This window comes from Pituophis catenifer, unplaced genomic scaffold, assembly GCF_029215685.1.
Source record: "Pituophis catenifer annectens isolate HBS135680 unplaced genomic scaffold, rPitCat1.0.hap2 SCAF_11, whole genome shotgun sequence".
Classification (NCBI taxonomy): domain Eukaryota; kingdom Metazoa; phylum Chordata; class Lepidosauria; order Squamata; family Colubridae; genus Pituophis; species Pituophis catenifer.
The window spans coordinates 12419936-12447856 of record NW_027256891.1 but is presented as its reverse complement, the minus strand read 5'-3'; the positions used below and the strand labels follow the sequence as shown (position 1 = coordinate 12447856).

Below are 27921 nucleotides of genomic sequence, written 5' to 3'. Positions count from 1 at the left end.
AACTTCTTCTTTAAGAGGCTCCTCCGTCCTCCACTCATTACCTGTATTAATGGCACCTGTTTGAACTTGTTATCAGTATAAAAGACACCTGTCCACAACCTCAGTCACACTCCAAATTCCACTATGGTGAAGACCAAAGAGCTGTCGAAGGACACCAGAAACAAAATTGTAGACCTGCACCAGGCTGGGAAGACTGAATCTGCAATAGGCAAGCAGCTTGGTGTGAAGAAATCAACTGTGGGAGCAATAATTAGAAAATAGAAGACATACAAGATCACTGATAATCTGGGGCTCCACGCAAGATCTCACCCTGTGGGATCAAAATGATCACAAAATGGTGAGCAAAAATCCCAGAACCACATGGGGGAACCTAGTGAATGACCCGCAGAGAGCTGGGACCAACGTAACGAAGGCTACCACCAGTAACACACTACGCCGCCAGGGACTCAGATCCTGCAGTGCCAGACGTGTCCCCCTGCTTAAGCCAGTACATGTCCGGGCCCATCTGAAGTTTGCTAGTGAGCATTTGGATGATCCAGAAGAGGATTGGGAGAATGTCATATGGTCAGATGAAACCAAAGTAGAACTGTTTGGTAGAAACACAACTCGTCGTGTTTGGAGAAGAGAGAATGCTGAGTTGCATCCAAAGAACATCATACCTACTGTGAAGCATGGGGGTGGCAACATCATGCTTTGGGTCTGTTTCTTTGCAAAGGGACCAGGACGACTGATCCGTGTACAGGAAAGAATGAATGAGGCCATGTATCATGAGATTTTGAGTGCAAACCTCCTTCCATCAGCAAGGGCATTGAAGATGAAACGTGGCTGGGTCTTTCAGCATGACAATGATCCCAAACACACCACCCGGGCAATGAAGGAGTGGCTTCGTAAGAAGCATTTCAAGGTCCTGGAGTGGCCTAGCCACAGGGTGGATTTGATTTAAATCAAGTTGATTTAAATCACAATTTAAATCATGATTTAAATCACTAGTAAAAAGGCTTGATTTAAATCAACTCAACTCGATTTAAATCATAATTTTTAAAGAGCAACTGTCATCTCTGCTACTTCTTTGACCCACTGTTGACTCACCGATAGTCCCAGTGTTGCAGAATATACAGCCTCATGCTACATAACTAAGCTCCATTTCATGCTGAATAAATTAAATTATTTATGTATCTTAAATAGAAAGCTATCTTACGATAGATTTTTACTCCAAAAGTTTTTTATTAAAATAAATTCGATAAAAATCAAAAAAATCCGATTTAAATCAAAAAAATCCATTTTTTTTATTTTTTTTAAAAAAATCATTGATTTTTATCCACCCTGCCTAGCCAGTCTCCAGATCTCAACCCCATAGAAAACCTTTGGAGGGAGTTGAAAGTCCATGTTGCCCAGCGACAGCCCCAAAACATCACTGCTCTAGAGGAGATCTGCATGGAGGAATGGGCCAACATACCAGCAACAGTGTGTGCCAACCTTGTGAAGACTTACAGAAAACGTTTGACCTCTGTCATTGCCAACAAAGGATATATAAAAAAGTATTGAGATGAACATCCATGGCATAGGACCCGGGTACCTTCGAGACCGTCTTCTGCCACCAATAGCCTCCCACCGACCAGTCCGCTCCCACAGAGAGGGTCTCCTCAGGGTGCCATCAACCAAGTTATGTCGGCTGGCGACACCAAGGGGGAGGGCCTTCTCTGTGGGAGCCCCAGCCCTGTGGAATGAACTGCCCCCGGAAATACGCAAGATCTCCGACCTCCGGGTGTTTCGTTGCGCATTGAAGACCCTGTTGTTCCGCCAGGCCGGGCTATCGACTTAATAATTTTAAATTGGGGTATTTTAAATTTTTGGGGTTTTAAATCGGCCAAATTTATTTAATTATTTTAATTTTTAATTATTGTTGTGTCTTGTGTTTTTAAATTGGCTGTACACCGCCCTGAGTCCTTCGGGAGAAGGGCGGTATAGAAATAAAATTATTATTATTATTATTATTATTATTATTATTATTATTATTATTATTATTATTATTATTATTATTATTATTATTATTTGATATTGACCAAATACTTATTTTCCACCATAATTTGCAAATAAATTCTTTCCAAATCAGACAATGTGATTGTCTGGATTTGTTTTCTCATTTTGTCTCTCATAGTTGAGGTCTACCTATGATGACAATTACAGGCCTCTCTCATCTTTTTAAGTGGGAGAACTTGCACAATTGGTGGCTGACTAAATACTTTTTTGCCCCACTATACCTTTCTCACCAACTGGAGTCTGTACAAGATCAGGGTGTTGAATTATCATGGTGGCCACAAATGGAAATGCAACTGAGATATGATAAAGACGCTAAGATGAGAGTTCTACTATCAGAGAAGAGCTGATTGCAAAAGTGTTCCACAGCCTCAAGAAGACAGCTTGGCAAAATTATTCTCTACCTTCAGCAAAAGCTTTCAACAAGGCTTCATTTCAAATGATTGAGGATGCAGTTCCAAACCTAACCTCCTTCTCACTCTAGATGCTTTTTTAAAGTAACAGATGCAGTCAGGGTTCTTCCCTGACATCATGAGCCAACAGGACTTTTGTCCTCAGAGTGCCTAAATTCCCGTCTTGTTTTAAGCCAGAGATGCCCAGAACTGGATGGGGAATTGGAGATCACTATTCCAAGCTGTGCTTTGCTTAGCCATATCTTGCAGAATAAATCACAGTTGGCTTGGTTCACCAAACACCAAAGGCAGTCAGTGGTTCAGGCACACTGGTCTAGGAACTTTGTCCATATAGGGGCTAAATTCACATCTTGTTCGAAGCGAGGGGTGCCCAGACCTGGATGGGGAATTCTGGCAGTTGAAGTCCACACGACTTAAAAAGTTCCCAAGGTTGGACCCGAATGTTATAAGCTGTGCTTTGCTTAGTTCTCTCTCTCTCTCTGAGCCCAAAACACCTCACACAATTGGTGTGGGGAAAATAGGAGGGGGAGCGCCTATGATGGAAAATGAATGCTAAGAGAGTGAGGGCAGGGTAGAACTGGCATGCCAAGGTCCAATAGGAAGAATGTAGCTGCATGCCAGTCTATAAGCAGAGCGTCCATTTCCAGTATTCAAAACCAATTGCACAAAGGGAGGTGGAGAACAGTGGGGAAGCCTTAAAGTGGGGGAAAGCTTTACTCGGAATTTTGACATGCAAACTCCAGTTCTGGCTTTGCTTTATTGTATTCTGCTTAACCTTTAAGTAAACTATACTTTCCTCACCAACCGGAGTCAAGGATCGTTCTTACTTAAAAGCCAGGAGCGGAGGCAGGACCGACATTCTCATTCTTTTCCCCCCAAATAATTCTGCTGGCTTAAATCTTAGCCAGCTCCCATTGATAAAGGACCCCCTTAGTATTTATGGAGATTCTCAATCATTTGGTCACGGTTGTCCCAAAGCTGCTTTTCGTTTTCAAAGGAAAAAAATAAGAAAGTCTAATTGCCTTTTGAAGAAAAGCATCTTTCGGGAGACTCTCTTAGCAGGAAAAAAAAGGAAGATGAATATAGGGATGTGGGATCCCCCACTCCTGCCAAGCCCCTGCACAAAGAAACGGCTTGCCAGGAGCAAATCAGGAGGCGCCCCTTCCCCAAAGCTGCACCCCTCGGGAAATACCTGCGGAACTCTTCTATTTGCTCCGGGTTCAAATCTCCAAGCTCCGCCATGATTTCACCCAAACGCGTCCAAAACTATACGCGGCTTTCTGAATAGTTCAAATTTAAATCTGCGCGCTAATACGCCAGCCTAACCAACCTATCACCGAGAGGCATGCAAATAAACTGGAGGCGGGTTAGCCGTTCAGGTCGTTCCAAACACGACCGCCCCTGGGCGGGGCCGAAGAAAAGAGGCTGAGTCGAGCTTCATTCATTCATTCATTCATTCATGGCTTGCTCGATTGAGACAAATGGGCACGTTGGTTGCTATATCGATTTGTTTATTTACAGAAAAATCGGGGCAACCAAAGCGTGTGTTTCCCCCCCCCTCCAAAATAAGGCAGGGCGTCCAAGAAAAATGCATATCCCTTTTAAACCCGTTGCTTTTACTTCGTTGGGAAAAAGACAATTCGTTGTGCAAGAGCTACGTGGAAGTAACCTCCATAAATAAAATTAGGGGAAACCCCATTGTGTCCAGTCGAGCTAAAGTCAGGCAGAACGGTCTCTAGCGATGCGGGGTCTGTATCGGCGCTTCTCCACCTCGAGAATTTAAAGAGAGGTGGGCTTCAACGTCCAGAATTCTGGGCAATCCTGGGAGTTGAAGTCCCCCCAGCTTAAACCCGCCGAGGTTTGAGAGACACCGGTGTACGATCTGCTCCAGGACCCTGCAGACCAATCTGGGGGCAGCGATGAAGTGGGTCGCTTGCTTTCCTCCAAATGGGCTACAGATGCAGATTTCAAAACTCCCCAAATCCCCACGGGGGGGGCAGGTGGGGGATGGCGCTGAAGTCCGATGTGGTGCAGCCTCCTCTGTAAGACCGAGCACTAAAAATCCCCTTCTCTGATTAACCAAATGGCCATTGATCAGTGGACTCCCCTAAATCTGGAAGGACCAGTCCCTGGGATTTAGGGGAACCAGACCTGCCTCGCTCGCCCAAGGCTCCTTCCCTGTAGCAGAGAAACACTACATATCCCATCTTGATCCTCCTTGGCAGGGGATGATGGGAACTCGCTCGTCTCTAAGTTATACCCGGTTGAGAAGCGCCCAAGCCCTGCAGTTGCCTCTTCTTCCCGATAGGGCGCAGCCTCCTCCTTTGCCGGTGACGTCATCAAGGAAAACGAAACTTGGCTGGGAGGAGGAGCCTCGCGCCGTGCCCGCCTCCGTAGCTGCCAAAGACGGCGCTCCCATTGTGCGCATGCGCCTCGGCCAATCCCCTCAACCGCCTCTTCTCTGCTCGTCAAGCTCCGCGTGACGTGATGTTGACGGAAGAGGCGGGGAGTGGAGCTCGCCGGGCGGAGGCGGAAGCAGGAAGCCCGCTGCTGACAGAAGGGCGAGAAGCCCAACAGGTCGCCGGCACCGAGCCGCCTCGCTCTGTTTTCCGCCGTCGTTCGACCCAGGCCCGCACCTGAAGCGCCGCCATGTCCAACATGGAGAGTATCCTGGGTGACGCCCGTCGGGAAAACACGGCCGGGCTCCGATTGGTGGTGGGGGCAAGAAACTCCCGCCTCTTGGCGAGATTGATGGAACGGGGGGCGTGGCTAGTGGAAGACCCTTTCGGCAGGAGGCGCCCTTGAGAGGGGTCATTCTTGTGGGAGGAGCTTCGGCGCTGAACGCTTTTCCTATTGGCGTTTCTGGATGGGAGTGACAGCGGGAGTAGCCCGTGGGGTCGGGTGAGGGCGTTTTCCTCTCTTCCTTCCAAAGTGGAAGCTTATTTCTCTCTCCTTTTTCACCCCAAGGGAGGAATCTCCCCCCCCCTTCCAAGAAAATTCTCAGGATCCCCAAAAGTGCTGGGGTATCCCTATTTTTTTCCCTTGGAGGATTGGACCAGTGTTTCTGAAACTTGGAAACTTTGAGACAGGTGGACTTCAACTCCCAGGATTCCCCAGCTGTTCAGAAACACATGGACTACAACTACCATCATGCCCAGCCCAGGCATCATAGGACAGCTGTGGATGACCCCTGGGGATCAGAGGCTGATGAAGCCTCCCCACACTGGACAGAGCAAAACCTCTACTGAGGCCCTTCCAAGCTTTTCTGGAGTTATTCTAATAGTAGTGAATCTAGATAATGGCCATTATTTGCATTATTTATTTAAATTGGTTATAGCTTCCCTCTCTGGGAGTCTCGGGGGCTTATGTAATGCAAACATAATAAAAGTGATTCAAAACATATATAGACATAGATATAGGAGAGCCCCAAACTGCAGACTGGGAGTTTCTATAGAATTCTATGTGTGGAACAAGTGTAAGAAGAGCTTGGTGTTGTTATGGTATTTTTCTGACATTAGCATACAAGTAGTCCTCAACTTACGACCACAATTGAGCCCAAAATTTATGTTGTTCCTAAGTGAGAAATTGCTTAAATGAGTTTTGCCCCATTTTTCGATTTGTCTTGCCACATTTGTTAAGTGAATCTGCAGTGATTAATCACATGGTTGTTAAGTGAATCTGGCATCCCCATTGACTTTGCTTGTCAGAAGGTCACAAAAGGCAATTATATGACTCCTGGACATTGCAACCGTCATAAATGTGAGTCAGTTGTCAAGCGTCCAAATGTAAATCCCATGACCATGGGGATGCTACAACATTTGTAAGTGTGAAAAATGGTCATAAGTCAGTTTTTTCACTGATGTAACTTTGAACGGTCACTAAATGTACTCTAGTAAGTCGAGGACTACCTGTATCCGGATAACAGACATTAATTGCATTATTTATTTAAACTGGTTAGACCTTCCCTCTGTGGGAGTCTCCGGCTTATGTAATGCAAAAACAATAAAAGTGATTAAAATATAAATACATAGACAGCCTGGCTACGAGATGGTTATTTTCTGTAGAATTCTGTGTGTGAGGGAAGTGTGTAAATTATTCTATTCTATTCTATTCTATTCTATTCTATTCTATTCTATTCTATTCTATTATTCTATTCTAAATTATTCTATTTTAAATTTTTGTATTTATGTTTAGTTTATTTAGTTTATTTGATTTGTATACCGCCCTACTCCCGAAGGACTCAGGGCGGTGAACAGCCAAGCAATAAAATACATAAATCCACAAAATTTAAAAACCAGATAAAATCAAATTAAATCATTTTGGTCCAGACAGATTAAAACACCCCAATAATTTAAAAACAGATTAAAATTTACATATTAAAAGAGGGAGGAGATTAGGCCAAGACCGCTTGATGGAATAAAAAGGTCTTCACAGCGCGGCGGAAGGTGCGCAGATCCAGGATCCTCCGTATCTCTGGGGGGAGCCCATTCCAGACGGTAGGTGCCCCCACAGAGAAGGCTCTCCCCCTAGGGGCCGCCAGCTGACACTGTTTGGCTGACGGCACCCGGAGGAGTCCCTCTCTATGAGAGCATACTGGCCGGTGGGAGGCTATTGGTGGTAGTAGGCGGTCCCGTAGATAACCAGGTCCTAAGCCATGGAGCGCTTTAAAGGTGGTAACCAAAACCTTGAAGCGCACCCGGAAGACCACCGGGAGCCAGTGCAGCTCGCGTAGGAGAGGTGTCACATGGGAGCACCATGACACTCCCATTGCCACCCGCGCGGCCGCACTGTGCGCCAGTTGGAGCCTTCGGGTGCTCCTCAAGGGGAGCCCCATGTAGAGAGCATTACAATAGTCCAGGCGGGAGGTGACGAGGGCATGAGTGACCGTGCGTAACGAGTCCCGATCAAGAAAGGGACGCAACTGGCGAATCAGGCGAACCTGATAAAAAATCCTCCCGGTCACGGCCGTCAGGTGCTCTTCTAAAGACAGCCGTGAATCCAGGAGGATGCCCAAGTTGCGAGCCCTCTCCGTGGGGGCCAATGATTCGCCCCCAATAGTCAGTGATGGCATCAACTGACTCTATCGGGACGTCGGAAACCACAGCCACTCGGTCTTGGATGGGTTGAGCCTGAGCCAGTTCCTCCCCATCCAGATCCGTACGGCCTCCAGGCACCGGGACATCACTTCAAGGGCATCGTTGGGGTGATCCGGGGTGGAGATGTACAGCTGGGTGTCGTCAGCGTACTGATGGTACTCCACCCCGAAACCACAGATCTCGCCCAGCGGCTTCACATAAATGTTGAACAGGAGAGGCGAGAGGACCGACCCCTGCGGCACCCCACATATGAGGGGCCTTGGGGTCGACCTCTGTCCCCCTGTCAACATAGACTGCGACCGGTCAGAGAGAAAGGAGGAGAACCACCGCAACACAGTGCCTCCCACCCCTAACTCTTCTAACCGGTGCAGCATGATACCATGGTCGATGGTATCAAAAGCCGCTGAGAGATCTAACAGAACCAGGACAGAGGAGCACCCCCTGTCCCGAGCCCTCCAGAGATCATCAACCAACGCGACCAATGCCGTTTCCGTGCTGTACCCGGGCCTGAAACCCGACTGGAACGGATCCAGATACGTCGTTTCATCCAGGTTCTGGGGGAGCTGTTGCACGACCACACTCTCAACAACCTTCGCCACAAAACGAAGGTTGGAGACCGGACGATAATTTATCAACATTGCCAGGGAAGGCTTCTAGAGGAGAGGCCTCACCACCGCCTCTTTCAGGGCGGCAGGAAAGACACCCTCACCCAACGAAGCATTTATAATCCCCTGGAACCAGCCTCGTGTCACCTCCCGAGAAGCCAGCACTAACCAGGAGGGACATGGGTCCAATAAACAAGTGGTCGCGTTCAGTCTACCCAGAATCCTGTCCACGTCCTCAGGGGTCACATGATCAAACTCATCCCAGATAACATTCTCAAGACCTGCCTCAGTCCCTCCCCCTGAGACTGCCCAGTCAGAGTCCAGATCTTCCCGAATCTGAGTGATTTTGTCATATAGATATTGAACAAAATCCTCGGCTCTACCCTCCAAGGGGTCCTCCCGCGCTTCCTGGTGGAGCAGGGAGCGGGTCACCCTAAACAGGGCGGCCGGATGATTATCTGATGACGCAATAAGAGCAGCAAAGTAATTATATTTCGCTGCTTTTATCACCACTAGGTAATTCCTAATATGAGATCTTACCAGTGTCCGGTCAGATTCAGAACGACTGGCCCTCCAACTGCTCTCTAGGTGTCTTTTCTGGCGCTTCAACTCCCTCAGCTCCTCAGTAAACCAAGGAGCTAAATGAGATCGGCGCCGGGTCAGAGGCCGCAAAGGCACAACCCGGTCCAGAGCTCCAGCGGCTGCCCTATCCCAGGCGGCCACTAGGTCTCCAGTAGAGGCATGTGCCAGAGCCTCAGGGAATGGCCCAAGCTCCATCTGGAACCTATCAGGTTCCATAAGGCGCTTGGGGTGGAATCATCTTACTGGCTCCGCCTCCCTGCGGCAGGGTGTAGCGGTTCGAAGGTCGAGACGAAGGAGAGAGTGATCAGACCATGACAAGGGCTCGGTGACTATATCCCCTATCTCGAGATCACTCAACCACTGTCCAGAGACAAAAACCAGATCCAGCGTGTTTCCCCCCGTGTGGGTAGGGCCATGAATTAACTGGGTCAGGTCCATAGCTGTCATGGAAGCCATGAACTCCCGAGCCACGTCAGACGCCTCGCCCACGGACGGTAGGTTGAAATCCCCCATGACCATAAGCCTAGGGATATCAACCGCCACCGCGGTTGGCTGTTCACCGCCCTGAGTCCTTCGGGAGTAGGGAGGTATATAAATCAAATAAAACAAATAAATAATAAATAAATTGTTCAATTGCTAAATCATGTCTGACTTAGCAATTGAACCCCATGGACAGTAGCACACCAGGCCCTGTCCTCCACTGTACATAGCAGAAATAACCAGGTATAAAGTACTAAGAACTAAATAACTTTCCTGACTTCTAGGCATCTGTTCACTTTCATGTGCCTGTCAAAATGGACTAGTCCAGGAAACGGTGTATCCCAATAAATCTGTTAGAATGGAAAGACGCACACCCCCATCTCCGTTTTGCAGTTTCAGAGTTGCCGTTTACAGATTTGTTATGGCTGTGATTGACGAGAACATATGCCTGTTCTAAGGTTTCTCTGATGAAGCGCTGAATATGTTCTTTTTCAGCTTCTGGCTGGGCTTCCAGACCAGCCGGTTAAGACTTTTTTGGTGTGTTTTTGTCTGACATGACACACCGCAGTGTCATGCTTGGATGTTTCTGGTTTTTATCAGCTGATTCAGTTTTTCTGGTTTTTTTTCCCTTTTGCTTTAGTTTTATATTTTTAAAATCTGAGAAAAGAATATAAATGTTGTTTTCTCTCCTGCCTTCATTCTAAATCCTACTTCTGTTCTTCCGGTTGGTTATGAAGTGCATGGACCATAAGCCTTGGTTTCCACATCTTGACAGCTGACTTAGATAAATCACTTAATGATAGCTGTAAGAAATGTGAATCCTAGTCATTTAATCACTCTTTTATCATATTTGCTTTAGGTCAGGACATATCCTAACCATTTTTAATGACAGCTACTAGATGTGTGCTGTGGAAATCAGATAATTAATAGGTGGTAAACAGCAACAATAAGTTAACATAGTGTGTACCTAATTTCTATCACCTAGTGGTTGTATGAATGTTTGCAAATCTGATATCCCTACCATTATGAATGTTGAATTTTATGATCTTTTTAAAAGAGTTTGAACTGGTTATTTTGATCTTTGGTTTGGTGGCTGAAAGAAATACAAGCTTTCTGTATACGGGCAATAGTTCCTATCGGTAGAGAATTGTTTCAGTTTAATGATTCCAATAGTTGAAAAGAATTCTGTTCTTGATAAACTGAGCTTTGAAAATCAGATGAGGAAGTGCTTACTTGATTATAATATGATTCCCAATCTGGTAGCGCCAGGCCTCCTTTTTCTCTTGTATCCTGTAAATGTTTTAATTCTTGCTTTCTTGCTCTGCCAAATATAATCCGATATTAATTTATTAAAGTCCTTGAAAAAATTCTTCCCCGGTTTTATTGGGATTACTTGGAATAAATATAGAATTCGGGGTAGGACATTCATTTTAATTGAGGCGATCTTTCCCAAGAATGACAATTGTAGTTTTTTCCAAGTTTCTAAATCTTCCTTAATTTGTTTTGTTAATTTGTCATAGTTATCTTCTCTAATTGATGAACTTTTATTGGTAAGCCATATTCCTAAATATTTTACTTTCTTTGTCGTCTGTATGCCTAATTCGTCTTCTTGATCCTTTTCTTGTTCGCTGGTAAGGTTTTTGGTTAGTATCTTTGTTTTTTGTTTGTTGATTTTAAGTCCGGCTACTCTCCCATATTTTTCTACTTGGTCTAATAGTTTAATGCCGGTTGTTATTGGTTGTTCTGTAATGAATACGATATCATCGGCGACAGGGTGGATTTGATTTAAATCGAGTTGATTTAAATCATGATTTAAATCACGATTTAAATCACTAGTAAAAAGACTTGATTTAAATCAACTCGATTTAAATCATAATTTTTAAAGAGCAACTGTCATCTCTGCTACTCCTTTGACCCACTGTTGACTCACCGATAGTCCCAGTGTTGCAGAATATACAGCCTTGTGCTACATAACTAAGCTCCATTTCATGCTGAATAAACTAAATTATTTATGTACCTTAAATAGAAAACTATCTTACGATAGATTTTTACCCCAAAAGTTTTTTATTAAAATAAATTCAATAAAAATAAAAAAAAATCTGATTTAAATAAAAAAATCCAATTTAAATCAAAAAAATCTGATTTTTTTTATTTTTTTAAAAAAATCATTGATTTTTATCCACCCTAATCGGCGAAAGCCTGTAGTTTGTACTCCTCCCTCTTAATTTTTAGGCCTTTTATTTCGTTATCTCTTCTAATTTCTTTCAGGAGGGTTTCCAGAGCTACCGGTAGTATAAATAAAGGGGGCAGAGAGCACCCCTGTCTCACCCCTTTTGATATTTGAAATTGTTCTGTCAAATCGCCATTTATTGCTATTTTTGCTGTTTGTGAAGAATATGTTTTTTTTTATCATATTTATAAATTTATCGCCAAATTTCATAGCTTCCAGTTGGAGTATGAGAAATTTCCAATTTAAGTTATCGAAGGCTCTTTGCGCATCTAAAAAAATTAAGGCCGATTGTTTATCTACAGTCATTTCATAGTATTCTAGTATGTCGATTATTAGTCTCATATTGTTTCTTATCTGTCTCTTTGGGATAAAACCATTTTGATCTGAATGAATGTATTTGCTAATTATTGTTTTGTGATAATTATTGTCTTCCTGTGATAATTTTTTTTTTATTGAAAAAGTTTTTCAAATACAGATTTTTCCCCCTTTCCCCCCCCTCCTCCCTAACCCTCCCTCACACTCCCCTCCCCCTGTGGCTTCTCCAGAATAAAACCCAAATTAATAACAGATTATATAATACTTTACCATCCTTTTTGCTCCACCCCCCATATGCTGACCCTTTCTTTCTAACAATATTATTATATCCCCCTTATACTATACATTACATTCCAAAGCAACATTCAGCTGTAAAATTATATAACAAATCCTAATTTAGCAATTTCTACTCATAATCTATCCATTTCCTCCTCCCCCATGCATATATCTCTTGATTCAAATCTTTTACGTATATTAATATAACATAAAATCCCTTTACCTAAACTAAACAATCAGTAAGCTAACCTATCTCCACCCACTTTCCTACAGGTCTACCATACATAATATTTTCGATATCTTTGTTCTTCTGCCCACACCACTAAAAAAATATTTCCATATATAAATAAAATTCTCAAATGACTTTAAGCTTGTAATCCATATAATATCTTCTGTGATGTCTTTCAACTGGATTGTTAATTTCATCACCCATGTTAGGGTAACATCAAATTCTAGTTCCAACAGTATGTTCAGTATCTTCAATTACCATCTGCCCCCATCAATAGTAAGTATTTTCGTATAGCAAACAACCACCCGAGTGACTTTATATTTGCATTCCATATAGTGTCTTTTGTAATGTCTTTCATCTAGATTATTCATTCCAACCACCGTGTTAGGGTAACAACCAGATCTTCTGCATGCCCCGATCCCATAATTCTCTTGCCTTGTAGCTCATTCAGAGGTTATAGTTGGATTACCTATAAATACAAGAGAGGCGGCTTTGGATTCTAATGTGATGACTTATCAAGCTTCCTGTGATAATTGATGTAAATAATTTATAATCCACATTTAAGAGTGAAATTGGTCTATAATTTTTAATATGTATGTGGTCGGTCTCTTCTTTTGGTATCAATGTAATGATGGCCTCGGTCCAGAAGTTAGGAATTGTGGCTTCCAGTATTGCATCATTGAATACTCCAAGTAAGATTTCGTCTATTGCGCATTGGCAGTTTTTATAGAACTCTGCAGATATTCCGTCTGGATACTGAATCAGTCTCAAAAGGGGACACAGGCCCTGTCCCAGGCTTTAGTTCACACGCTTGGAAGCTGGGAAATTGCTGTTCTTTCTCCTCAGAAGGCAAAGCATCTTCCGTATTAGAAATAGTCTGAAGCATTTGCTCATCACCCATGTCATCAACAACCAGACTGGTCATTTTAGAGCTCAAATTGACCATATCACTAAGAACATCATTGTCATCATCGCTTGTAAAATCAATAACTTTGTTACTGTGTACAGGACTAATAAATACAGGTGGGAAAACCACAGGCGTTGGAAGAGGAATTGGTGATTTCTTCATGGATGGAATGGGTGATGCCACAACTGTTGGGTTTGTCCTTTCGGACGTGGATGGCCCAAGAGGGCTATCTGATGAAGACTTGGATGGTTTTGTTTTTGGCTGGGTGGATGAGTCTATATCTCTTACCCATGGTCCTTCAGTCGTGTTTCTGATGTTTCTCATCTGCTGAGAGAAAATACCAAGAGACTTGAACTGCGCAGTTTCTCTCAAGTCAGATTTCTGCAGCGTGCTGTTTTCTGACATTTTGCTAACCATGGTCTCCTGTGGTGCCACAGCATCTAGTTCCTTAAATTTGCAGGCATCTCCATGAGTGATTGGAAGAACTTCAAGTGACATGTCAGCCTGAGTTTGGTGCATGTCATCATCAGGATACGCAGTTGAGTCTTGCAGCAGTTTCATCTGGTCATCTTTACTTCCTGCTTCTTCGGTTACATCCTCCACTTCTTCCAAGACCAAATCGAAGAGGGATCGACGAGAAGCTGTTGATCTTCTTCCACTCAATTTGACCCTTGGAGAAAAATAAATTGCAGCCATTGGCCTGTTGGTCGTTGGTGTGGACATACAAATCCCCTCTGGTTTGTCCTCATCCAGTTCATCTATTAATTCATCATTTTCCTTTTCCTCATCCGAAACAATAATTGCAGGATGCTTCTTTTTCCCCAGCCCAAAACTGTTTCTACTATCACATGGACCGTTGGAATCGTCCATCACCACAGAGCCCTCTGCACCATTGCTAGTCTGGAGGCTTCTGTGACTCCCATGTTCTCTCCCAATTGATTCAGTTGCAGAGCTACAGTAGCTATCCAAACTCAGCTGGAATCCTACATTTTCTGTCTCCTCTAATGACATGTCTTTTTCTGCGAAGGTTTGTGGTCCATTCTCAGAATCCTCCAAGGCAAGGTTGAAATTGACCTGATAGTGAGAGGAAATACCAAGAGCCTGGAACTGCACAGTTTCTCTCGTGTCAGGTTTCTGTAGTGCACTGCTTTCTGTCATTTCGCTAAGCATGGTCTTCTGTGGTGCCACAGCATCTAGTTCCTTAATTTTGCAGGCATCTCCATGAGTGATTGGAAGAACATCAAGTGACATGTCAGCCTGAGTTTGGTGCATGTCATCATCAGAAGGATACGCAATTGAGTCCTGCAGCAGTTTCATGTGGACATCTTTAAGCTCATTTCTTGCTTCTGGAGATGGATCGCAAGAGATCATTTTGGATTCAGAGTTGACGCTGCCTTCGATAGATAATGAAGTACCTTGGAGAAGAGAAGATACAACATTTAGACTCTCATTTTGCTCATCTGCTTGCAGTCTGGTTGGTTGATACTCTTTGTTTTTGAAATGCAGAACATCCGTATTGATTGTATGCAAAACCAGTTTCTCACCATCCTTATCCTGGGCAGGCAGTGCAGAGATTGCGCTGGATTCAGGACTGTAGTCCTCCTTGTTAGATACTGGATGAGTCTGAAAAGGGGACACAGGCCCTGTCCCAGGCTTTAGTTCACACGCTTGGAAGCTGGGAAATTGCTGTTCTTTCTCCTCAGAAGGCATAGCATCTTCCGTATTAAAAATAGTCTGAAGCATTTGCTCATCACCCATGTCATCAACAACCAGACTGGTCATTTTAGAGCTCAAATTGACCATATCACTAAGAACATCATTGTCATCATCGCTTGTAAAATCAATAACTTTGTTACTGTGTACAGGACTAATAAATACAGGTGGGAAAACCACAGGCGTTGGAAGAGGAATTGGTGATTTCTTCATGGATGGAATGGGTGATGCCACAACTGTTGGGTTTGTCCTTTCGGACGTGGATGGCCCAAGAGGGCTATCTGATGAAGACTTGGATGGTTTTGTTTTTGGCTGGGTGGATGAGTCTATATCTCTTACCCATGGTCCTTCAGTCGTGTTTCTGATGTTTCTCATCTGCTGAGAGAAAATACCAAGAGACTTGAACTGCGCAGTTTCTCTCAAGTCAGATTTCTGCAGCGTGCTGTTTTCTGACATTTTGCTAACCATGGTCTCCTGTGGTGCCACAGCATCTAGTTCCTTAAATTTGCAGGCATCTCCATGAGTGATTGGAAGAACTTCAAGTGACATGTCAGCCTGAGTTTGGTGCATGTCATCATCAGGATACGCAGTTGAGTCTTGCAGCAGTTTCATCTGGTCATCTTTACTTCCTGCTTCTTCGGTTACATCCTCCACTTCTTCCAAGACCAAATCGAAGAGGGATCGACGAGAAGCTGTTGATCTTCTTCCACTCAATTTGACCCTTGGAGAAAAATAAATTGCAGCCATTGGCCTGTTGGTCGTTGGTGTGGACATACAAATCCCCTCTGGTTTGTCCTCATCCAGTTCATCTATTAATTCATCATTTTCCTTTTCCTCATCCGAAACAATAATTGCAGGATGCTTCTTTTTCCCCAGCCCAAAACTGTTTCTACTATCACATGGACCGTTGGAATCGTCCATCACCACAGAGCCCTCTGCACCATTGCTAGTCTGGAGGCTTCTGTGACTCCCATGTTCTCTCCCAATTGATTCAGTTGCAGAGCTACAGTAGCTATCCAAACTCAGCTGGAATCCTACATTTTCTGTCTCCTCTAATGACATGTCTTTTTCTGCGAAGGTTTGTGGTCCATTCTCAGAATCCTCCAAGGCAAGGTTGAAATTGACCTGATAGTGAGAGGAAATACCAAGAGCCTGGAACTGCACAGTTTCTCTCGTGTCAGGTTTCTGTAGTGCACTGCTTTCTGTCATTTCGCTAAGCATGGTCTTCTGTGGTGCCACAGCATCTAGTTCCTTAATTTTGCAGGCATCTCCATGAGTGATTGGAAGAACATCAAGTGACATGTCAGCCTGAGTTTGGTGCATGTCATCATCAGAAGGATACGCAATTGAGTCCTGCAGCAGTTTCATGTGGACATCTTTAAGCTCATTTCTTGCTTCTGGAGATGGATCGCAAGAGATCATTTTGGATTCAGAGTTGACGCTGCCTTCGATAGATAATGAAGTACCTTGGAGAAGAGAAGATACAACATTTAGACTCTCATTTTGCTCATCTGCTTGCAGTCTGGTTGGTTGATACTCTTTGTTTTTGAAATGCAGAACATCCGTATTGATTGTATGCAAAACCAGTTTCTCACCATCCTTATCCTGGGCAGGCAGTGCAGAGATTGCGCTGGATTCAGGACTGTAGTCCTCCTTGTTAGATACTGGATGAGTCTGAAAAGGGGACACAGGCCCTGTCCCAGGCTTTAGTTCACACGCTTGGAAGCTGGGAAATTGCTGTTCTTTCTCCTCAGAAGGCATAGCATCTTCCGTATTAAAAATAGTCTGAAGCATTTGCTCATCACCCATGTCATCAACAACCAGACTGGTCATTTTAGAGCTCAAATTGACCATATCACTAAGAACATCATTGTCATCATCGCTTGTAAAATCAATAACTTCGTTACTGTGTACAGGACTAATAAATACAGGTGGGAAAACCACAGACGTTGGAAGAGGAATTGGTGATTTCTTCATGGATGGAATGGGTGATGCCACAACTGTTGGGTTTGTCCTTTCGGACGTGGATGGCCCAAGAGGGCTATCTGATGAAGACTTGGATGGTTTTGTTTTTGGCTGGGTGGATGAGTCTATATCTCTTACCCATGGTCCTTCAGTCGTGTTTCTGATGTTTCTCATGTGCTGAGAGAAAATACCAAGACACTTGAACTGCGCAGTTTCTCTCAAGTCAGATTTCTGCAGCGTGCTGTTTTCTGACATTTTGCTAACCATGGTCTCCTGTGGTGCCACAGCATCTAGTTCCTTAATTTTGCAGGCATCTCCATGAGTGATTGGAAGAACTTCAAGTGACATGTCAGCCTGAGTTTTGTGCATGTCATCATCAGGATACGCAGTTGAGTCTTGCAGCAGTTTCATCTGGTCATCTTTACTTCCTGCTTCTTCGGTTACACCCTCCACTTCTTCCAAGACCAAATCGAAGAGGGATCGACGAGAAGCTGTTGATCTTCTTCCACTCAATTTGACCCTTGGAGAAAAATAAATTGCAGCCATTGGCCTGTTGGTCGTTGGTGTGGACATACAAATCCCCTCTGGTTTGTCCTCATCCAGTTCATCTATTAATTCATCATTTTCCTTTTCCTCATCCGAAACAATAATTGCAGGATGCTTCTTTTTCCCCAGCCCAAAACTGTCTCTACTATCACATGGACCGTTGGAATCGTCCATCACCACAGAGCCCTCTGCACCATTGCTAGTCTGGAGGCTTCTGTGACTCCCATGTTCTCTCCCAATTGATTCAGTTGCGGAGCTACAGTAGCTATCCAAACTCAGCTGGAATCCTACATTTTCTGTCTCCTCTAATGACATGTCTTTTTCTGCAAAGGTTTGTGGTCCATTCTCAGAATCCTCCAAGGCAAGGTTGAAATTGACCTGATAGTGAGAGGAAATACCAAGAGCCTGGAACTGCACAGTTTCTCTCGTGTCAGGTTTCTGTAGTGCACTGCTTTCTGTCATTTCGCTAAGCATGGTCTTCTGTGGTGCCACAGCATCTAGTTCCTTAATTTTGCAGGCATCTCCATGAGTGATTGGAAGAACATCAAGTGACATGTCAGCCTGAGTTTGGTGCATGTCATCATCAGAAGGATACGCAATTGAGTCCTGCAGCAGTTTCATGTGGACATCTTTAAGCTCATTTCTTGCTTCTGGAGATGGATCGCAGGAGATCATTTTGGATTTAGAGTTGATGCTGCCTTCGATAGATAATGAAGTACCTTGGAGAAGAGAAGATACAACATTTAGACTCTCATTTTGCTCATCTGCTTGCAGTCTGGTTGGTTGATACTCTTTGTTTTTGAAATGCAGAACATCCGTATTGATTGTATGCAAAACCAGTTGCTCACCATCCTTATCCTGGGCAGGCAGTGCAGAGATTGCGCTGGATTCAGGACTGTAGTCCTCCTTGTTAGATACTGGATGAGTCTGAAAAGGGGACACAGGCCCTGTCCCAGGCTTTAGTTCACACGCTTGGAAGCTGGGAAATTGCTGTTCTTTCTCCTCAGAAGGCAAAGCATCTTCCGTATTAGAAATAGTCTGAAGCATTTGCTCATCACCCATGTCATCAACAACCAGACTGGTCATTTTAGAGCTGAAATTGACCATATCACTAAGAACATCATTGTCATCATCGCTTGTAAAATCAATAACTTCGTTACTGTGTACAGGACTAATAAATACAGGTGGGAAAACCACAGACGTTGGAAGAGGAATTGGTGATTTCTTCATGGATGGAATGGGTGATGCCACAACTGTTGGGTTTGTCCTTTCGGACGTGGATGGCCCAAGAGGGCTATCTGATGAAGACTTGGATGGTTTTGTTTTTGGCTGGGTGGATGAGTCTATATCTCTTACCCATGGTCCTTCAGTCGTGTTTCTGATGTTTCTCATGTGCTGAGAGAAAATACCAAGACACTTGAACTGCGCAGTTTCTCTCAAGTCAGATTTCTGCAGCGTGCTGTTTTCTGACATTTTGCTAACCATGGTCTCCTGTGGTGCCACAGCATCTAGTTCCTTAATTTTGCAGGCATCTCCATGAGTGATTGGAAGAACTTCAAGTGACATGTCAGCCTGAGTTTTGTGCATGTCATCATCAGGATACGCAGTTGAGTCTTGCAGCAGTTTCATCTGGTCATCTTTACTTCCTGCTTCTTCGGTTACACCCTCCACTTCTTCCAAGACCAAATCGAAGAGGGATCGACGAGAAGCTGTTGATCTTCTTCCACTCAATTTGACCCTTGGAGAAAAATAAATTGCAGCCATTGGCCTGTTGGTCGTTGGTGTGGACATACAAATCCCCTCTGGTTTGTCCTCATCCAGTTCATCTATTAATTCATCATTTTCCTTTTCCTCATCCGAAACAATAATTGCAGGATGCTTCTTTTTCCCCAGCCCAAAACTGTCTCTACTATCACATGGACCGTTGGAATCGTCCATCACCACAGAGCCCTCTGCACCATTGCTAGTCTGGAGGCTTCTGTGACTCCCATGTTCTCTCCCAATTGATTCAGTTGCGGAGCTACAGTAGCTATCCAAACTCAGCTGGAATCCTACATTTTCTGTCTCCTCTAATGACATGTCTTTTTCTGCAAAGGTTTGTGGTCCATTCTCAGAATCCTCCAAGGCAAGGTTGAAATTGACCTGATAGTGAGAGGAAATACCAAGAGCCTGGAACTGCACAGTTTCTCTCGTGTCAGGTTTCTGTAGTGCACTGCTTTCTGTCATTTCGCTAAGCATGGTCTTCTGTGGTGCCACAGCATCTAGTTCCTTAATTTTGCAGGCATCTCCATGAGTGATTGGAAGAACATCAAGTGACATGTCAGCCTGAGTTTGGTGCATGTCATCATCAGAAGGATACGCAATTGAGTCCTGCAGCAGTTTCATGTGGACATCTTTAAGCTCATTTCTTGCTTCTGGAGATGGATCGCAGGAGATCATTTTGGATTTAGAGTTGATGCTGCCTTCGATAGATAATGAAGTACCTTGGAGAAGAGAAGATACAACATTTAGACTCTCATTTTGCTCATCTGCTTGCAGTCTGGTTGGTTGATACTCTTTGTTTTTGAAATGCAGAACATCCGTATTGATTGTATGCAAAACCAGTTGCTCACCATCCTTATCCTGGGCAGGCAGTGCAGAGATTGCGCTGGATTCAGGACTGTAGTCCTCCTTGTTAGATACTGGATGAGTCTGAAAAGGGGACACAGGCCCTGTCCCAGGCTTTAGTTCACACGCTTGGAAGCTGGGAAATTGCTGTTCTTTCTCCTCAGAAGGCAAAGCATCTTCCGTATTAGAAATAGTCTGAAGCATTTGCTCATCACCCATGTCATCAACAACCAGACTGGTCATTTTAGAGCTCAAATTGACCATATCACTAAGAACATCATTGTCATCATCGCTTGTAAAATCAATAACTTCGTTACTGTGTACAGGACTAATAAATACAGGTGGGAAAACCACAGGCGTTGGAAGAGGAATTGGTGATTTCTTCATGGATGGAATGGGTGATGCCACAACTGTTGGGTTTGTCCTTTCGGACGTGGATGGCCCAAGAGGGCTATCTGATGAAGACTTGGATGGTTTTGTTTTTGGCTGGGTGGATGAGTCTATATCTCTTACCCATGGTCCTTCAGTCGTGTTTCTGATGTTTCTCATGTGCTGAGAGAAAATACCAAGACACTTGAACTGCGCAGTTTCTCTCAAGTCAGATTTCTGCAGCGTGCTGTTTTCTGACATTTTGCTAACCATGGTCTCCTGTGGTGCCACAGCATCTAGTTCCTTAATTTTGCAGGCATCTCCATGAGTGATTGGAAGAACTTCAAGTGACATGTCAGCCTGAGTTTTGTGCATGTCATCATCAGGATACGCAGTTGAGTCTTGCAGCAGTTTCATCTGGTCATCTTTACTTCCTGCTTCTTTGGTTACACCCTCCACTTCTTCCAAGACCAAATCGAAGAGGGATCGACGAGAAGCTGTTGATCTTCTTCCACTCAATTTGACCCTTGGAGAAAAATAAATTGCAGCCATTGGCCTGTTGGTCGTTGGTGTGGACATACAAATCCCCTCTGGTTTGTCCTCATCCAGTTCATCTATTAATTCATCATTTTCCTTTTCCTCATCCGAAACAATAATTGCAGGATGCTTCTTTTTCCCCAGCCCAAAACTGTCTCTACTATCACATGGACCGTTGGAATCGTCCATCACCACAGAGCCCTCTGCACCATTGCTAGTCTGGAGGCTTCTGTGACTCCCATGTTCTCTCCCAATTGATTCAGTTGCGGAGCTACAGTAGCTATCCAAACTCAGCTGGAATCCTACATTTTCTGTCTCCTCTAATGACATGTCTTTTTCTGCGAAGGTTTGTGGTCCATTCTCAGAATCCTCCAAGGCAAGGTTGAAATTGACCTGATAGTGAGAGGAAATACCAAGAGCCTGGAACTGCACAGTTTCTCTCGTGTCAGGTTTCTGTAGTGCACTGCTTTCTGTCATTTCGCTAAGCATGGTCTTCTGTGGTGCCACAGCATCTAGTTCCTTAATTTTGCAGGCATCTCCATGAGTGATTGGAAGAACATCAAGTGACATGTCAGCCTGAGTTTGGTGCATGTCATCATCAGAAGGATACGCAATTGAGTCCTGCAGCAGTTTCATGTGGACATCTTTAAGCTCATTTCTTGCTTCTGGAGATGGATCGCAGGAGATCATTTTGGATTTAGAGTTGACGCTGCCTTCGATAGATAATGAAGTACCTTGGAGAAGAGAAGATACAACATTTAGACTCTTATTTTGCTCATCTGCTTGCAGTCTGGTTGGTTGATACTCTTTGTTTTTGAAATGCAGAACATCCGTATTGATTGTATGCAAAACCAGTTGCTCACCATCCTTATCCTGGGCAGGCAGTGCAGAGATTGCGCTGGATTCAGGACTGTAGTCCTCCTTGTTAGATACTGGATGAGTCTGAAAAGGGGACACAGGCCCTGTCCCAGGCTTTAGTTCACACGCTTGGAAGCTGGGAAATTGCTGTTCTTTCTCCTCAGAAGGCAAAGCATCTTCCGTATTAGAAATAGTCTGAAGCATTTGCTCATCACCCATGTCATCAACAACCAGACTGGTCATTTTAGAGCTCAAATTGACCATATCACTAAGAACATCATTGTCATCATCGCTTGTAAAATCAATAACTTCGTTACTGTGTACAGGACTAATAAATACAGGTGGGAAAACCACAGACGTTGGAAGAGGAATTGGTGATTTCTTCATGGATGGAATGGGTGATGCCACAACTGTTGGGTTTGTCCTTTCGGACGTGGATGGCCCAAGAGGGCTATCTGATGAAGACTTGGATGGTTTTGTTTTTGGCTGGGTGGATGAGTCTATATCTCTTACCCATGGTCCTTCAGTCGTGTTTCTGATGTTTCTCATGTGCTGAGAGAAAATACCAAGACACTTGAACTGCGCAGTTTCTCTCAAGTCAGATTTCTGCAGCGTGCTGTTTTCTGACATTTTGCTAACCATGGTCTCCTGTGGTGCCACAGCATCTAGTTCCTTAATTTTGCAGGCATCTCCATGAGTGATTGGAAGAACTTCAAGTGACATGTCAGCCTGAGTTTTGTGCATGTCATCATCAGGATACGCAGTTGAGTCTTGCAGCAGTTTCATCTGGTCATCTTTACTTCCTGTTTCTTCGGTTACACCCTCCACTTCTTCCAAGACCAAATCGAAGAGGGATCGACGAGAAGCTGTTGATCTTCTTCCACTCAATTTGACCCTTGGAGAAAAATAAATTGCAGCCATTGGCCTGTTGGTCGTTGGTGTGGACATACAAATCCCCTCTGGTTTGTCCTCATCCAGTTCATCTATTAATTCATCATTTTCCTTTTCCTCATCCGAAACAATAATTGCAGGATGCTTCTTTTTCCCCAGCCCAAAACTGTCTCTACTATCACATGGACCGTTGGAATCGTCCATCACCACAGAGCCCTCTGCACCATTGCTAGTCTGGAGGCTTCTGTGACTCCCATGTTCTCTCCCAATTGATTCAGTTGCGGAGCTACAGTAGCTATCCAAACTCAGCTGGAATCCTACATTTTCTGTCTCCTCTAATGACATGTCTTTTTCTGCAAAGGTTTGTGGTCCATTCTCAGAATCCTCCAAGGCAAGGTTGAAATTGACCTGATAGTGAGAGGAAATACCAAGAGCCTGGAACTGCACAGTTTCTCTCGTGTCAGGTTTCTGTAGTGCACTGCTTTCTGTCATTTCGCTAAGCATGGTCTTCTGTGGTGCCACAGCATCTAGTTCCTTAATTTTGCAGGCATCTCCATGAGTGATTGGAAGAACATCAAGTGACATGTCAGCCTGAGTTTGGTGCATGTCATCATCAGAAGGATACGCAATTGAGTCCTGCAGCAGTTTCATGTGGACATCTTTAAGCTCATTTCTTGCTTCTGGAGATGGATCGCAGGAGATCATTTTGGATTTAGAGTTGATGCTGCCTTCGATAGATAATGAAGTACCTTGGAGAAGAGAAGATACAACATTTAGACTCTCATTTTGCTCATCTGCTTGCAGTCTGGTTGGTTGATACTCTTTGTTTTTGAAATGCAGAACATCCGTATTGATTGTATGCAAAACCAGTTGCTCACCATCCTTATCCTGGGCAGGCAGTGCAGAGATTGCGCTGGATTCAGGACTGTAGTCCTCCTTGTTAGATACTGGATGAGTCTGAAAAGGGGACACAGGCCCTGTCCCAGGCTTTAGTTCACACGCTTGGAAGCTGGGAAATTGCTGTTCTTTCTCCTCAGAAGGCAAAGCATCTTCCGTATTAGAAATAGTCTGAAGCATTTGCTCATCACCCATGTCATCAACAACCAGACTGGTCATTTTAGAGCTCAAATTGACCATATCACTAAGAACATCATTGTCATCATCGCTTGTAAAATCAATAACTTCGTTACTGTGTACAGGACTAATAAATACAGGTGGGAAAACCACAGGCGTTGGAAGAGGAATTGGTGATTTCTTCATGGATGGAATGGGTGATGCCACAACTGTTGGGTTTGTCCTTTCGGACGTGGATGGCCCAAGAGGGCTATCTGATGAAGACTTGGATGGTTTTGTTTTTGGCTGGGTGGATGAGTCTATATCTCTTACCCATGGTCCTTCAGTCGTGTTTCTGATGTTTCTCATGTGCTGAGAGAAAATACCAAGACACTTGAACTGCGCAGTTTCTCTCAAGTCAGATTTCTGCAGCGTGCTGTTTTCTGACATTTTGCTAACCATGGTCTCCTGTGGTGCCACAGCATCTAGTTCCTTAATTTTGCAGGCATCTCCATGAGTGATTGGAAGAACTTCAAGTGACATGTCAGCCTGAGTTTTGTGCATGTCATCATCAGGATACGCAGTTGAGTCTTGCAGCAGTTTCATCTGGTCATCTTTACTTCCTGCTTCTTTGGTTACACCCTCCACTTCTTCCAAGACCAAATCGAAGAGGGATCGACGAGAAGCTGTTGATCTTCTTCCACTCAATTTGACCCTTGGAGAAAAATAAATTGCAGCCATTGGCCTGTTGGTCGTTGGTGTGGACATACAAATCCCCTCTGGTTTGTCCTCATCCAGTTCATCTATTAATTCATCATTTTCCTTTTCCTCATCCGAAACAATAATTGCAGGATGCTTCTTTTTCCCCAGCCCAAAACTGTCTCTACTATCACATGGACCGTTGGAATCGTCCATCACCACAGAGCCCTCTGCACCATTGCTAGTCTGGAGGCTTCTGTGACTCCCATGTTCTCTCCCAATTGATTCAGTTGCGGAGCTACAGTAGCTATCCAAACTCAGCTGGAATCCTACATTTTCTGTCTCCTCTAATGACATGTCTTTTTCTGCGAAGGTTTGTGGTCCATTCTCAGAATCCTCCAAGGCAAGGTTGAAATTGACCTGATAGTGAGAGGAAATACCAAGAGCCTGGAACTGCACAGTTTCTCTCGTGTCAGGTTTCTGTAGTGCACTGCTTTCTGTCATTTCGCTAAGCATGGTCTTCTGTGGTGCCACAGCATCTAGTTCCTTAATTTTGCAGGCATCTCCATGAGTGATTGGAAGAACATCAAGTGACATGTCAGCCTGAGTTTGGTGCATGTCATCATCAGAAGGATACGCAATTGAGTCCTGCAGCAGTTTCATGTGGACATCTTTAAGCTCATTTCTTGCTTCTGGAGATGGATCGCAGGAGATCATTTTGGATTTAGAGTTGACGCTGCCTTCGATAGATAATGAAGTACCTTGGAGAAGAGAAGATACAACATTTAGACTCTTATTTTGCTCATCTGCTTGCAGTCTGGTTGGTTGATACTCTTTGTTTTTGAAATGCAGAACATCCGTATTGATTGTATGCAAAACCAGTTGCTCACCATCCTTATCCTGGGCAGGCAGTGCAGAGATTGCGCTGGATTCAGGACTGTAGTCCTCCTTGTTAGATACTGGATGAGTCTGAAAAGGGGACACAGGCCCTGTCCCAGGCTTTAGTTCACACGCTTGGAAGCTGGGAAATTGCTGTTCTTTCTCCTCAGAAGGCAAAGCATCTTCCGTATTAGAAATAGTCTGAAGCATTTGCTCATCACCCATGTCATCAACAACCAGACTGGTCATTTTAGAGCTCAAATTGACCATATCACTAAGAACATCATTGTCATCATCGCTTGTAAAATCAATAACTTCGTTACTGTGTACAGGACTAATAAATACAGGTGGGAAAACCACAGGCGTTGGAAGAGGAATTGGTGATTTCTTCATGGATGGAATGGGTGATGCCACAACTGTTGGGTTTGTCCTTTCGGACGTGGATGGCCCAAGAGGGCTATCTGATGAAGACTTGGATGGTTTTGTTTTTGGCTGGGTGGATGAGTCTATATCTCTTACCCATGGTCCTTCAGTCGTGTTTCTGATGTTTCTCATGTGCTGAGAGAAAATACCAAGACACTTGAACTGCACAGTTTCTCTCAAGTCAGATTTCTGCAGCGTGCTGTTTTCTGACATTTTGCTAACCATGGTCTCCTGTGGTGCCACAGCATCTAGTTCCTTAATTTTGCAGGCATCTCCATGAGTGATTGGAAGAACTTCAAGTGACATGTCAGCCTGAGTTTGGTGCATGTCATCATCAGGATACGCAGTTGAGTCTTGCAGCAGTTTCATCTGGACATCTTTACTTCCTGCTTCTTCGGTTACACCCTCCACTTCTTCCAAGACCAAATCGAAGAGGGATCGACGAGAAGCTGTTGATCTTCTTCCACTCAATTTGACCCTTGGAGAAAAATAAATTGCAGCCATTGGCCTGTTGGTCGTTGGTGTGGACATACAAATCCCCTCTGGTTTGTCCTCATCCAGTTCATCTATTAATTCATCATTTTCCTTTTCCTCATCCGAAACAATAATTGCAGGATGCTTCTTTTTCCCCAGCCCAAAACTGTCTCTACTATCACATGGACCGTTGGAATCGTCCATCACCACAGAGCCCTCTGCACCATTGCTAGTCTGGAGGCTTCTGTGACTCCCATGTTCTCTCCCAATTGATTCAGTTGCGGAGCTACAGTAGCTATCCAAACTCAGCTGGAATCCTACATTTTCTGTCTCCTCTAATGACATGTCTTTTTCTGCGAAGGTTTGTGGTCCATTCTCAGAATCCTCCAAGGCAAGGTTGAAATTGACCTGATAGTGAGAGGAAATACCAAGAGCCTGGAACTGCACAGTTTCTCTCGTGTCAGGTTTCTGTAGTGCACTGCTTTCTGTCATTTCGCTAAGCATGGTCTTCTGTGGTGCCACAGCATCTAGTTCCTTAATTTTGCAGGCATCTCCATGAGTGATTGGAAGAACATCAAGTGACATGTCAGCCTGAGTTTGGTGCATGTCATCATCAGAAGGATACGCAATTGAGTCCTGCAGCAGTTTCATGTGGACATCTTTAAGCTCATTTCTTGCTTCTGGAGATGGATCGCAGGAGATCATTTTGGATTTAGAGTTGACGCTGCCTTTGATAGATAATGAAGTACCTTGGAGAAGAGAAGATACAACATTTAGACTCTCATTTTGCTCATCTGCTTGCAGTCTGGTTGGTTGATACTCTTTGTTTTTGAAATGCAGAACATCCGTATTGATTGTATGCAAAACCAGTTGCTCACCATCCTTATCCTGGGCAGGCAGTGCAGAGATTGCGCTGGATTCAGGACTGTAGTCCTCCTTGTTAGATACTGGATGAGTCTGAAAAGGGGACACAGGCCCTGTCCCAGGCTTTAGTTCACACGCTTGGAAGCTGGGAAATTGCTGTTCTTTCTCCTCAGAAGGCAAAGCATCTTCCGTATTAGAAATAGTCTGAAGCATTTGCTCATCACCCATGTCATCAACAACCAGACTGGTCATTTTAGAGCTCAAATTGACCATATCACTAAGAACATCATTGTCATCATCGCTTGTAAAATCAATAACTTCGTTACTGTGTACAGGACTAATAAATACAGGTGGGAAAACCACAGGCGTTGGAAGAGGAATTGGTGATTTCTTCATGGATGGAATGGGTGATGCCACAACTGTTGGGTTTGTCCTTTCGGACGTGGATGGCCCAAGAGGGCTATCTGATGAAGACTTGGATGGTTTTGTTTTTGGCTGGGTGGATGAGTCTATATCTCTTACCCATGGTCCTTCAGTCGTGTTTCTGATGTTTCTCATCTGCTGAGAGAAAATACCAAGAGACTTGAACTGCGCAGTTTCTCTCAAGTCAGATTTCTGCAGCGTGCTGTTTTCTGACATTTTGCTAACCATGGTCTCCTGTGGTGCCACAGCATCTAGTTCCTTAATTTTGCAGGCATCTCCATGAGTGATTGGAAGAACTTCAAGTGACATGTCAGCCTGAGTTTGGTGCATGTCATCATCAGGATACGCAGTTGAGTCTTGCAGCAGTTTCATCTGGACATCTTTACTTCCTGCTTCTTCGGTTACACCCTCCACTTCTTCCAAGACCAAATCGAAGAGGGATCGACGAGA

General features: G+C 44.2%; 1 protein-coding gene across 1 annotated transcript in view; it reads right to left on the bottom strand.

The window, feature by feature from the left end:
- Positions 1 to 4918: 4918 nt before the first annotated feature.
- Positions 4919 to 27921, bottom strand: part of LOC139322875 (uncharacterized) — a 33374-nt gene continuing 10371 nt past the window's right edge. The window contains exons 3-7 of the mRNA XM_070952122.1: positions 23065 to 27609; positions 19537 to 22317; positions 16009 to 18789; positions 13073 to 15261; positions 4919 to 5312 (exon numbers count right to left, since the gene is read on the bottom strand). Coding sequence (XP_070808223.1) covers positions 4919 to 5312; positions 13073 to 15261; positions 16009 to 18789; positions 19537 to 22317; positions 23065 to 27609 — 12690 coding nt within the window. The remainder of the gene's footprint in view (positions 5313 to 13072; positions 15262 to 16008; positions 18790 to 19536; positions 22318 to 23064; positions 27610 to 27921) is intronic.